This window comes from Vipera ursinii (genome assembly GCF_947247035.1).
Source record: "Vipera ursinii genome assembly, chromosome: 14".
In the NCBI taxonomy this organism is placed as follows: Eukaryota; Metazoa; Chordata; class Lepidosauria; order Squamata; family Viperidae; genus Vipera; species Vipera ursinii.
In genome coordinates this window covers 792,137-805,372 of record NC_139527.1, presented here as the reverse complement: position 1 = coordinate 805,372, position 13,236 = coordinate 792,137, and the positions used below count along the sequence as shown (strand labels likewise).

Sequence of the window (13,236 nt, the reverse complement as noted above, 5' to 3'; positions counted from 1 at the left end):
ATCGCTATCTGGTTTTGGAGCAATTTACATCTTGCTCAGCCTCAGGCGCTCCGAGGACAACATTCCCATCTCAGCTTGGTGGCATTTCAAGAGCCACTCTTCAGCAGGCTGTCCTGCTTGGCACCACCAGAAGACGTGGTCCAGTTCCACAAAAAGGAGGGCAGAAGTGGGTCCTGGGATCCAACGGGTTCTCGGTCTCCAGGCTACTAGCAGCCTCGAATGAGGACTTGGTTGGAAGATCCAACATCTTGTATTTGAAACCATACTTACTGGGATGATCACAAGGGAATCACATTATGGTCCAATTCCCTTACTAATCTTAATTTCCTTTCAATATTGTGGATTTCTGTGACCCATCACTGATATACCACATTCTAAGACATGCTGGCTGGAGAATTCTGGGACTTGTAGTCCTCACATCTTAAAGTTGCGAAGATTTAGAAACACTGAGCTGATGGATGAGAAAAAACTTCTAATCCAGGTGAAGGTATGACAAGTAGAAGAAAGAGATGATGGATAAGGTCAGGGGACTTCAAAACCGGCAACCCAAAGACTGGCTGAGGAATTCTGGGAACTGAAGTCCACAAATCTTCAAGTTTGGAGGCCCTTTGGGTTAGGGTTAGGGTTAGGTCACCATGAACTCGGAGAGGAAAATGGACTTCGCCAACAAACTCAGAGTGCTTGGGTATGGTTAGGAGGGCACTGACTTTCCTAGGCTGACCTATCTATGTTTCCTGGTAAAATACATGGGAAAATCCCATTGGAGGAAAATTCCGCTTAGGTGAAGGAAGAAAAGCAAGGAGACTGTTGGAGGGAGCTGGAATCAATTCAGGATGAGGGTGTTTTTGGAGTCGTCATGATGAGGGTGTTTGTTCGGTTACCAGGGTTGGGGCTAATTTGATGGCATCGAATTGTACCCCAAGATCACTCCTCATGGAAAAAAAATAGAATTAACCCTGCAGCTCGGCTTAGAAGCCCCAGAGACACAACATGGAGTGTACCCAAATCACGACAAGATCTACAGTAAGATGAGGAGAACAAACAGGCATAGCCTGAAAACAGGTGAAAATCAGATTGTCTAGAGTGTCATAAGTTATTATCTAAAGGTTCAGTCAGATCTGTTTTATATTTTTTAATAAAAATAACTTTGGAGATAGCAGCACTGGATATTAGATGTGCCTTTTTTGCACACATTATAAAGTATGTCAAAACCAGCCATAAATCACCCCTAATATCCGTTAAAATTTGACATGGGATTCCAGAAAACCCTAACAGATTCTGAACCAGACCTTCACAGATTTGAAAAGCCAGCTCTGTCCTGTCCAGAAAAAACAAATAAACAAACAGAAACACGGCCATACCAAACCAGCGTTTAGCAGAATGTGTGAATGCAGCCAGTGTGAAGGAGGAAGGTTGCTGCTTCTATCTCTAGCTTGTGAAAAGCAATAGCTGCTTCCTTCAAGACACCCTTATCTGTATGTGAAAGAGGTTGGTGCCACATTAAACAGGCAAACAAACCAGAAGGCTGGAAACCAAATATTTGCTTTCACAAAGTGCGCTTTATGTTGATGGCTTAACCCAAGGGTTGTGCACCACTCATCAGTTCTGGAAAGCTGTTTGCAGAGATTATGGTTTGCTGGAGAGGATGAGCTGGGGAAATGAACAACAGGGGCCAAAATAGTTGGACTGCTTCTACGCAGCGGGGCTGGAGGGTGGCTTAGCTTCCCTCCGTGGCACCCAAGCCACAGAATATCTTAGGAACATTTTGTTTTGCAGTCATGGAGCACAACTGCTGTGTTAATCTCTCCTCCCCCGCAGTTTCCCAGGAACAGCCTTTTTAATGTATTTCCCTATCACCACCGCTGTACCGTCCTTCGTTCAGTCTCTCTCCCCACCCCCCAAGACACAGAGGTGGCTTTTCTTCTGCTTAACCATCCGGCCTCAGCTGCCACTCACTCCAGCCATGAACGTGGGGCACAGAGGGGGGGGAGGGAGGGGCAGCTTCTGCGCTTGGCTGTGGTTGGTTGGGAAAGGGCACTCGGCAAACAGATCCTGGGCAAAAAGGCTCTTGATAGCTGGAGAGGCCTCAGCTTTCAGAGTCTCCAGGATTTCCTTTTTGGACTGCAACTGCCCGATCAGTTTGTTATATCCTGGCGCAAAACAAGCCGATTAAAAACGGAAGTTTTTTCAGCTCGCAAATTAAGTCTCAGGAATGGACAGAATTCACCAGCCTTCTGCACTCAGGTTCTCCGTGACTTAGCTTGACTTTGGTTTCTTACTTTTTTTAATTTCTGCCGGATAATTTGGGGCTTCCTATTCTCAATAGTGTTCACAATATGACTGCTAATCTTAAATCTCTCTAATAAGTCTAGTTTGTCTTTGAACACAACCTTCCTTTCATTTCCAAAGTCTGCCAAAGCTAAATGCTTTTGATATTCACACCTCTCCAAAGTGGACAGAACAGTTCATTTTTTTAAAAAAAAACCCACACTTCTTTTCTTTTTAAAAAAAATCTACCTAAACAAGCATGCCTTTGTGGAAATACGTATGAAAATACATTACACGAGACTGCAGCCTTGGTCTTAAGACATGGTAAACAAAGTTCCAGTTGGCCTCATCGAACGCCTGTTGATGTGCCTCAGAGAGGAATTTTTTCTAGATCATCTCCCTAGCAGGAATCAGATTTGCCCTCTTTGGGTAACACTTGGATTAATTAGATGTGAATGTGCAAAACACTTTGAGGATGAAAAACGCAGAGGCACGAAGGGCTGTTGCTTCTTGGTGACGTTTTTTAGCAAACCCTCTAGAGCCAAGAAGAAGCAGAGATGGTGAAAAACTCCACAACTGAGGTTCTTAGAAGACGCCAGACTTCTATTAGGTATTTATTTCAGGGGGTGGGTGGGTGGTCCAACCTTGGCAACTTTAAGACTTGCAATTCTCAGAACTCCCCATCCAGCACAGCAAGAATTTCAAGTCTGAATGCCTGGCCTTTATTTCTGATTATATAAAGCAAAAATCAAATGACCTTAGTTTTACATGGATGAAAATGCCAAATTCAACAGATTTCTTTTCAGGAGAAATGTGGGGCCCGTCTTATTAGTAATCCCTGTCCAAATATTTCTTCACCCAAGCCATCGCACAAAAATGTGTCTCTTTATTTAATATATGCTCCACTTTGTAACACAAAAGCTACAGGGTATCACTGCTTGGACCTTTTTATTTCATTTTAAAAAAGATGGATCTTACAAAACTGCTTATGGAAAAAAAACAGTACATATCTTTAGGAATATTGAATACAAAACCCCCAACTTATCTTAAATACAGATATACTTGTTAGGAATGTTACGTATAACAATTACTACATACTTTTTCATTTGCAGAAAACCTGACACAACAGACTAATTGCGTCTACCAAACACCTCATATTGCTATGACCTGGATTGAAGGCAATTAACTCTCATGCCAATAGCTGAACCTCCTTTTATTTATTAAATCCTCAAGATTCACCAACTGGAAAAGATTGTTGGATGTCTCAGTGCTCTGAGCCCAGGAACTATTATTTTCTTGCAAGAGATAGTTCCTGATGCAGCAAATTTCTACAACTTCCTTTTTATTTTGCTCACATTTTTGTAAACCACTAGTAGTTAGAAATCCTTGCTGATCTTCTCCAGAGGTGGAGAGCTTGTTCTGCCTGACACTTTTTGGGGGAAAGGAGGATTCAGGAGAGGTTCCCATAGTCTGTGTCTTTCCAGACATAGTCAAAAGCGGTTTTTTTTAAAGATTTGGGATAAGTAAAACCAACTTATCAAGTTATAAACCCAGGTTTGGATTCTAGCTCAGCGTTTCAGATTTAGGTCTATTCAGTGAAAAGAAAAAGAGGGGAACATGAATTATTTCCCAAATTAACTGGGCATGAAATTCTCCGAAGCGTGATTTATACTGTGAAAGGAATCAAACTCTCCACTGGGAAAATTGGAGATTGCAGGAAATGGGTTAGAGAGAAACAGGCCTGGCTGTCTCTTGTCTACCTGTTCACACGGAAGGTGATAGAATGAGAAAACACACCTGGATTTTTACAGGTACATATGATTAGGAAACACACATATACACACCCATCCGTTTCAGTGTCCTGCCTAAAGAGGACTAACTCTAAGCACCCCCATTCTCAGAGCAGTGAAGGGGGTGGATGCAGTGAAGACTTTACAGGCTGAAGTTCAACCTTTGGGCCTTCCTTTGTCATGAAGTTTGTTTATGCAGTTAGGATCAGGTATTTATGCCATAACCTTTAAAAAGCTGTGATCAGAATAAACAAGAGTGTACTTTGAACCTCGTAACCACCATTGGCTTAGATTCACCAAGCCAGTTTCAAGTTCCTCCTGAAACCACTGGAATAATCCTAGAAGACAACCACAAGGAGCTCTGGATCATTGCTGGAAACCAATGACCTACTGTAATCCATGTTGGGTTCCAATGTTCAGAGCAAAATTGATTCTTTTTCAGTCATCGAACTGGCTTTGGTGACGCTCTTGCGTGAAAACGAGTGGACTGAATTGATTGTGTCCTCGGTCAGGGCGTTAGCCAGTCTGGACAGGATGGTTACCTTGAACTTTTTGAAATCTTGGCCCATGAAGACGTACAGGATGGGGTTCATGCAGCTGTTAGAAGCAGCGATGGCGGTGACCAGGGGCAAGCCAATCTTGAAGACATTTTCTGGAATTGAGCGGTGATCCGTTTCCAGGAGGTGGAGAGTATGGTATGGGCACCAACACAGGAAGAAGATAGTGATAATGGCAACAATAATTCTCAAGGGCTTCTTGGACTTGGTGAGACGGTTCTTCTTCAGCCGAAAAATTATGGTAATGTAACACACTGTGATAACGATCATGGGTAGGATAAACCCCATCAAGAAGCGAACGGTGGTTACCATTTTATGTCTCTGGACGCCGAGAGCGGTGTCATTTGGAGAACTGGACAAGGAGAAGTTGTAAAAACAACGGATGTGGTCTTGGGTGGTTGTGGTGTCTCGAAAAACAAGAGAAGGGGAGCTCATTAGAAAACCAAACACCCAAATTAGGATGCAGAACAGCCAGGCGATTGTCGGAGTCCGACGCTTTTGGGATTGGACTGGGAAGACCACCAGAATACAACGGTCAAAACTGATGGTGGTCAAGAGAAACACGCTGGTGTACATGTTGAGGTTGAGAAGCAAAGTGCTGACTTTGCACATGTCTCTGCCGAAAACCCAGTGGAAGTCCATGGCGGTGTAGGCGATGTTCAGGGGCAGAAAAACATTGAACAGGAAGTCAGCAGCTGCCAGGTTGAGGAACCAGATTGTGGTGACCGATTTCTTCATCTTGAGGATAATTGCGATGACCAAGCCATTGCCCAACAGACCCAGGAGGCAGGTGAGGCTGTAGATGAGAGCAGCAACCACCTGAACGATGGTCAGGGGGTCTATTTGGGATTTTTTGCTATATGTGTCTCTAACAGGGTTGAGGTTATCAAAAATATAGTAGTCAAGGTAATCCGTAACATTGTCCCATTCTTCCATGACCTGTTGGAACACAGATGGGTCAAAAACCTGACCTGGTGCCAAGGTAGCTCTGCACCATGGTTAGGAAACACAGAAAAGTGAAGGCTGATAGGACAAGCCAGTGAGAGCTAGCCTCATCTAAGACTGCCTGTAATGGCCGAGTAACAACAAAGAACTATTGTTCCAAGTGAAAACTAATTGATATGGTTGGATAGAGAAGAGCGTAGCCTAACTTCTGGCACAAGGTCTTCTTCCTTGGATGACCCCAATCCTATCCAGTGACACCACCTCCAATGCATGGGGAGGAAGGAAGGGGCTAAATAAGGCATTCTCCAAAATAAGTAAGTATCCTGCCTTGGGAATGTCCCAGAATCCCTTGCAGGGGAGACAAGGCAGATCCTACACCTACTGGTGGAACATCGGCCCGTACCGATGTTAGATCAACCTGCATGAAAGCACCGGTAGACTTCTTCTGGCTGACATTTAAAAGAAGAAGAAGAAAAATCCTTTGGCAAGCTGAGCACTTGTGTAAATAATTTAATACATAATAAATAGAAGGCTAACATGGCTTCTGCGTGAAAGAAAGGCCTTGGTGAGCTCTGAAATTTTAATGGCATCACTTGCAATACTCACAACTGCAAACAGGAGGACAATGTTTCTTAACCATGGCCACTTTAAGACACGTGGACTTCAGCTCCCAGAATTCCCCAGCCAGCAGAATTCCCCAGCCAAAGTCCACATGTCTTAAAGTAGCCATGGTTGAGAGAAACTGGGTTAAATCTAATCTAAGAAAGCAACTCAAAAGCATCCATCTTTTTTGTCAGCATGGCTCTTTTCCTTGGAGATTACCGATTGAGAAATTTTAAGCTGGATCTTAAAAGGCAAACAAAGGATTTCCAAGCAAACAAAAGTGTTAACATATCATGGCCAGGTTTTACATCTGGGGGCAAGGAAACAGATGGGCAGTGGGCTTCTGCCAGCAAGATGAGGCCAACCCATCCGGCCTGCGAATCACAGCTCTAGAAGACCCAAATGAACCAACTTTCCAAAGCTGTGGACAAGCTGTAATTGGATTCCAGAACGGCTCCAGATCCAAAGTTCCTTGGCCATCTCGGCTATCGTAGGACGAAGCCAAGAGAGCGGGGATTGCAAGTCATTGTTCAGTTGGCCTAAAATACAGAATCACAGGGTTGGAAGGGACCTTGGAGGTCTTCTAGTCCAACCCCCTGCTCAAGGAGGAGACCCTCTGCCAATTCAGACAAGTGGCTGTCCAGTCTCTCCTTAAACCCCCCCCCCCCCGTGATGGAGCACCCACAACCTCTGAAGACAACCCGTTCTACTGATTATTTTTTCTCACTGCCAGGAAATTTCTCCTTAATTCTAGGTTGCTTCTCTCTTTGAAGAGAGACAGTGGTTCCCAAGGACCCACTGCAGAATCACACACGCCCGGCCAGGTGCAGCGATATCTCCACGGGTCTCGTTTCTCCAAATGACGTCCCAAATCATAGACCAAGCATGCATTCTGTGAGTCAGACAGACAAAGCCAGGGATAGAAAGCTCAGGATTCAGACAGGCTCTTGACTTGAATGCTCTTACCATCAACAAGCGAGGCTCAAAGCAGGAAAGAACAGCCGGGGGCGAGTTCAGCTGAGTCGGCCTTACGGGAACTTTTCCTGCCAAGGGTACAAAACAGACAACAATGACACCCGGTGGAACGAAGACTATCAGCCAACGAGGAGGGAAGCAGTGTTCCTGTTTAATGAGCCATTCGAGGCGAGGGCTGGGTTTATGCTGCCTTGCAGGCAGGCAGTTTTGGGAAAGAGGAAACGCTTTCAGAGAAATTCAGCTCTTTTTTGCTTTCCCTCTCTCTCCTGGTGGGTGGCAGGGAGGGAGGGAGGGAGGCGGCAGCGGTTTGGGTGGCTCCGAATTGGCAGAATCGGAGCCTCTGCCATCCTGGATGAACCCAGGTGCCCGTGCATAAAGGCTGAGCTCTGCCCTGGGGATTGTGAGGATGGCGTCGGCTCTTTCTCAGGGACCAAAGGGGATCCAGGCTTGGGAGGATCCTGGGAAATGGAGGTTCTTGGAATTCTGCATTTTCTAAGGACAAACATGACTTCTTTCTGGAAAATAACTACCTTGTGCTTTTCTCCCCCTCATTTAATTAATTCAGTTAATCAGTGGAAAGTTCAATTAATCAGTGGAACGACTTGCCCCACAAAAGTTGTGGCGGCTCCAACACTGGACTTTTCCAGCAAGAGATTGGACAGCCGTTTGTCCAAAATGGCGTAGAGTCTCCTGCGTGAACAGGGGGCTGGACTAGGAGACCTCAAGGTCCCTCCCAACTCTGTTCAGTTTTTAGGAAACGTAAGGGTCTTTTTTCAAGAAGACCAGGCAAGGTCTGTGGGCCGTTAGGTGCTTTCATTACCTCCTACAAGTGTCCTGCTCTGGAGTATTTCACCCCAGCCAGAGTTCCCTTTCTTCTCCTGATGCAGTTCTTCACCACTGACTAGTTAATGTGACCTATTTGAGGAAGAAAACTCCGCCGTGGCTCCATCCAATTTGCTCTCGATTCCACCAGGGATCTTCCCTAAACTGGCTGGCTGTGGAGAGATTCCCAGCCGCAGCCTTTTGGAAAGCTTTGCTCAGGAGGAAAAGTGGTGTATGAAGAAATGCTCCAAGGAGACGGGTTTAATCAGAATTCCACCTCTCTCTGTCTCTGGACTCTTTGGGTTTAATCTCTGAGCAATTCCAAGCTGACTGGAGGTTGTGGCCCGAGACTGCAACATCGCAGAGACAGGAGAAGGATTTGGTATCCTCAAGGCCGAAGGGCCATGGATAACACTGCTCGGTGGATGGGATTTTCTCCCCTGGTTGCCCATTGTGCCTTTCGACCCAAGCTCTGATCACACCGTGTATCCGTGGAGTAGTCTCCCTGCTCTGGTGGTTACTTCAAGGAGCAGGGTATGGGTGAAGGGAGCTGCTCTGCCAAGGCAGTTCGATGCATGTATGAATGTGACCTACTAGGTCAGATTCCATCGGGTGAACACTTTGGGGCAATGGCTCTGAATAAATGACCCCCAATACTTTGTGTGTCCTGGGACCGACAACGTCCTTCTGGAGTGTCCCTTCAAGCTAATGAATGACCTTCCTCTGCTTTTAATCTCAGAATCGACGTTCCCCCAAGGGGTGGCTTCTGAGGATGGAGGAGAAGGTCTCAGAAGGTGGGGCAGGGCTGAGGAGGACCCCAACTATGACTTTAGAATAAGTATCAGAGCTTCCGAGCATGCCCTTCTGGGGCTGGTGGGACCCATTCTTCTCACTCTCACGTGTGGTCGGGATGCCCAATGGCCCATAGAGCACTGCCGGGGAGAGCCTTGGGATTAAGGAGGGTGGCTCTACTTCCGATGGGAACATCCAAAGTCTTATTTCTCTTCTCAACTTGGGTGGGTCTCCAGCAGCCTCGTCGGCCTTTGCAAAGGGATTCTGCAAAGCAACGCGAGCAACCACCTCAGCACTTTTTCTTCTCAAAACCCAAACAGGATGTCCTGATTTAGAAGCCTCCTGACTCAGGCCCTGGGCACCAACGCAATCAGCACCCCTCCCTCTGCCCCCCAAGTGCCAAAATCAAAAAACAAAACCAAAAAAAAGCCTATAGGGCTGTCTTTCTCCTCGTTTCCTTCTCTGCCTCTGCCCCACCAAGGACGGGCAACCTGCAGAGCTCTGCTGTTTCTGGCAGGCTGCAGGCCGTCCCGATTGTTGCTTTCTAGGCAGGAGATAAGAACGCCCGTAGAACCGTCTGCTCAGCTTTTGTGCGCTCAACGCCAAGGCTATCAGGTGTTTGGAAACACAGCCGCCACAACACGCAAAGGAAAACAAGGGAAATCTCAGTGCGGGAGGGAGGTGGAGATGGAACAAGGCTACATGAGCCACAGCACAAGGCCTGCCTGCTCGTCTCCCCTCTGCCTAGGATTTGGCTCAGGAGTCCCTGCCTCCCCCAAGGCCGGCCTGGCTGGCCCTGGTTTAGCCACGCAGCCACCTGCTCCCTCTGCTTTTTATCCAAAATGGCTGATATCCTGGAATCACTGCCCACAGACCCCCGAATGTGTGCATGCGCTCCAAGTCAGGACTGCGCTTTTAAGAGGTCTTGAGCCGAGCTGTGCCTGAATGGGCCACTAATATCTCTCCTGTCTGATGCAAACCACCGGAGGCGTCTGCAGAGCAAAAGAGTCAAGAGAATTGTGGCCCCCCACAGTGCAATCCAAGTTCCATCTCTTTTCTAGATGCACCCCAGAGTGTGGATCCTGGGGCAAGTTTGGTTTATCCAGGGAGATCAACTGAGTTCACCAGGGGTCCCTGGATCGCCAAGGGCAGAAGGGGAAGGTGGTAGAACTTCCAATTTGGTGGCTCATCAAACCATTTTGGATGCATGAGAAATAAGCCAGGTGTGCTGAGTTTGCAAAGCATCTCCCATGCCCTCCTACGCTCCCATCCACCCACCCACAAAGAAACTGGGTTACAGCCAATTTTAAATCTTAGTGGCTCTGACCCTTGGAGGGGGTTGAGAGAAGACCGTTCTCACCCTCCGTGTCTCTCCTCAGGAGGTCTTTTGCTCTGCACTCCAACTTCCTTGCTCCCCCCCAACTCTAACTTGCCCCAGGAGGCAATGCGGCTGTCTATCATTCTGCAAACACCCACAACCAGCATTGCGGGACTCCCTGGACCCCCTCCCCCAACTTGTGAAGAGAGCAGAGGCGGCCTTACTTTGCTGGTGAGGAAAAGTCCCTTTCAGAAGATGTTTCGGCTCAAGGAAGTCTTCACGACCAGCAGTCTGGATGCGAACCTGCATAAACCAGAAAACGATGCAAGGAAAAGAAGAAGATGCAGCGAGCAAAGAAAGGAAGAGAAGGTGGAGCAAGTGAGATAAGATATTATTAGCTCCCTTCTTCCTGTGTGGGTCATTTTTGGTGCAACCTCCACCACCTCCACCTTCTGCCATCTCAGGACACCAGTCACGGAATGAGAGTTGGGCATTGCCTCAAGCAAAAGGGGCCACTGACTTTGAGGACCCAATGGCCACCTCTTCTTTGAGACCATGCCCAACTCTCACCTTGAGGGCCTACAGCCAAAGGGCCAAGAACATCCAGTCTGCAGAAAGTTTTCCTCCGTCTGTTTGCTCAGAGAGGATTCCTACTCACTCCAGGTGACCATGGACAAGGGCTGTTGACCAGCTTCCAGTCTGGCGATTCCAAAGTGCCTGAAGTTGTCCTGAAGCTGAAGTTGGGATTCTCGCTTAGAAGTCTCAGCCTCTCCCCCTTCAGCTTCTCTTAGCGCTCTACCTTCAAGACACGCCCTCTGCTTCTCCGCGTCCACCAAGGCTCTCCATGCTTGCTGAAATACTGTCCTTCCTCCCAAGCATTTAATCTACATTAAGAGAACTATCTCTTCTGGCCAGCTGGAGTTCCACCCCCCCCCAGCAAAATCGGAGGCCAACTGGGAAAGACAAGCATTTGAAGCCCTGGTTGGGCTCTGCCCAGAAGCCTGAAGTGCAGAAGCGGTGAAACGGAAGAGTCTTAAGGTGATTCCTTCAGGATCATAGAGAAGCATTTAACTCATGCTGCGATCACCGGGCTCAGGGCAAGCCTGGTTCAGGCACACCAGGCGCTCCGATCAGAGTGAAACGGTTTTCTAGTGCTGCCCTCTGAGAGATGGTCAGGTCCTCCAGCAATGCTGTCTTGGCACTCGCCGAGTCCGGAGGCCAGCTGGAAAGAGGCAGGGAGACCAAATGTTGTTTCACGCTCCGTCCTAGATAAACAGCCACCCAGGCGTGGCTTTGCACAGCCGGGGACACAGATGGGGAGACGTTTTCCCAGGCTCTCGGATGCTTTGATCTAAGAAAGCTCCCATGCTTATCTCTAGTTCTGGTTGCGTTGCACACAGACTTAACCCCCGCCCTCTCTTTGACAGTTCTGGGGCTTAGCTGCTTCCCCGGCGACAAGGGAAGAAGAAAGCCTGGGGAAATCTAACAGGGCATCAAGCTGGGGCCATGGAAAGCATGGGAGGACGTGCCCTCAGCTGTCCTAAGAAAATTCATGATCTCAGGCTTCATTGGGGCAAGGGGTTCCTGGGCACCTCGTGAAAGACATCCAAAGAGCCTTGAAGCTGGGTCGGGCCAAGGGCACAGCTGAGCTGGCAAACTCTCTGAAGCCTCCTGAGATGCTGCAGTTGAGGAAACACCTTCAGTTCCAGAGGGATCGAAGGCTGCGTTAGATCAGCAGTCACTGATACCGCCACATCCCGCCCTATTTTAAAAAACATCCACCTTGGGCTTGTGCATTGGTTATTGCGTTTGTTTATTTACTGAGAGGACAGAAGATGCTGTCATCCAAGCTGCATCCTTGGGCTCCTGAAGCCACCAAGAGACCCAGGACACTTGGTTGGAGATCGCAAGCCTGGAGCTGAAGCAGAAACTGGTGGGCCCACCCAACAGCTGTCCGTGAAGATCGCCAAGAAATGCAGAACTAACCAGACAATCTGTTGAGAAGCTGCCCCCGACTCATCCGGTGTGGTTTCTTTCCAGACCTCTGTTCCAAATAAAGGATTGCGGATCTTTTATTGCAACCGTTTGCTAGACATGTTTTGAGCTGCCCTTGACCAGGAAGGACTTGGCCTTCTCTCTCTCTCTCTCTCTCTCTCTCTCTCTCTCTCTCTCTCACACACACACACACACACACACACACACACACAGTTCCTTCCTTCTGGGGCTGCAAGTTGGACCCACAGTTTATCAAGGTCCTTCATTCAGTTCGGTTGGTGGGCTTAATTTGCCTGGCATTCTGTGGATTTTGCACACGGATGTGAGCTCAAGATCCGGCAGCCATTCTAAAAAAAAAACAAAACACCATGATGGAAACCAGCTCATAATGGGGCTGAATGAGCAGAGTGTGAATTTTCCCATCGCTGCAGCTAATTGACCACAAAACGTCACCCATCTCAGCACCCACTTCCTTTTTTCACTCTTCTCCTTTGGCCAATTGGGGCACTATATGCTGAGTCAGCAAACTGTTGTGAGATTTTGGCACGTTATTGTGACGATGCTTGAGGGACTGATATCCCCATTTCTGTTCAGAGGGGTCTCCAAGTGAGTAGCAGGGGAAAATGATGCATAAATTGCTGATTTTTAAAAAAGTTAAAAAAGGCTATTAAGTACCTCACCTAGATACGTCCTTGTAGGAAGAGGCCTCTGGATGGTCCCAGTTCCCAAAGGAGCACCTTGCCTGCCTGGGGCAAGAGAGGAGGCCTTGGGCTGCGTGTCCAAGAAGGTCATTATTAAGAGGGCAAATGCTGCAGACCATAATATTCAAAATATTGGTCTTGATTTGATCCAAAGAGCTTGCTTATCTCAGTCCCAGACCAAGAGGTATTCTCATAGGACATAAAACCGGTCAAAGCTTAAATTTGACCATGATGGTTATCATCCTGGACTTTTGGACAGCAGAAACCCTGGATGGTTTGGTGTCTTCTCTAATTGACCAGAGCTAGGAAGATCCCAAAAGACATCTTTGCCAGGGTATACAGTCACACATTCCTCTCCTCTCCGCTCCACAAGGTTTGGTCAGCTTCAGAGGCTCTCCCAAATCTTCCAGAGCAGTTTGGGTGGGACGTCAGAAGCCCAAGGAGCCACCAGAACGTCCTTGTTACTTTAA

At 47.6% G+C, this 13,236-nt stretch overlaps 1 protein-coding gene across 2 annotated transcripts; it reads right to left on the bottom strand.

The window, feature by feature from the left end:
* Positions 1-3,054: 3,054 nt before the first annotated feature.
* CMKLR1 (chemerin chemokine-like receptor 1) lies at positions 3,055-11,053 on the bottom strand. 2 transcript variants are annotated; one of them, XM_083373933.1, is made up of 4 exons: positions 10,729-11,053; positions 10,295-10,373; positions 7,130-7,206; positions 3,055-5,554 (listed from the first exon to the last, which is right to left on the bottom strand). In XM_083373933.1, the coding sequence occupies exons 3-4, from the start codon at positions 7,130-7,132 to the stop codon at positions 4,475-4,477; spliced, it is 1,083 nt and encodes a 360-aa protein (XP_083230059.1). In that variant the 5' UTR covers positions 7,133-7,206; positions 10,295-10,373; positions 10,729-11,053; the 3' UTR covers positions 3,055-4,474. The 2 variants fall into 2 exon arrangements, with proteins under 2 accessions (XP_083230059.1, XP_083230058.1); XM_083373932.1 differs by lacking the exons at positions 10,295-10,373; positions 10,729-11,053 and adding an exon at positions 7,959-8,117.
* Positions 11,054-13,236: the final 2,183 nt, after the last annotated feature.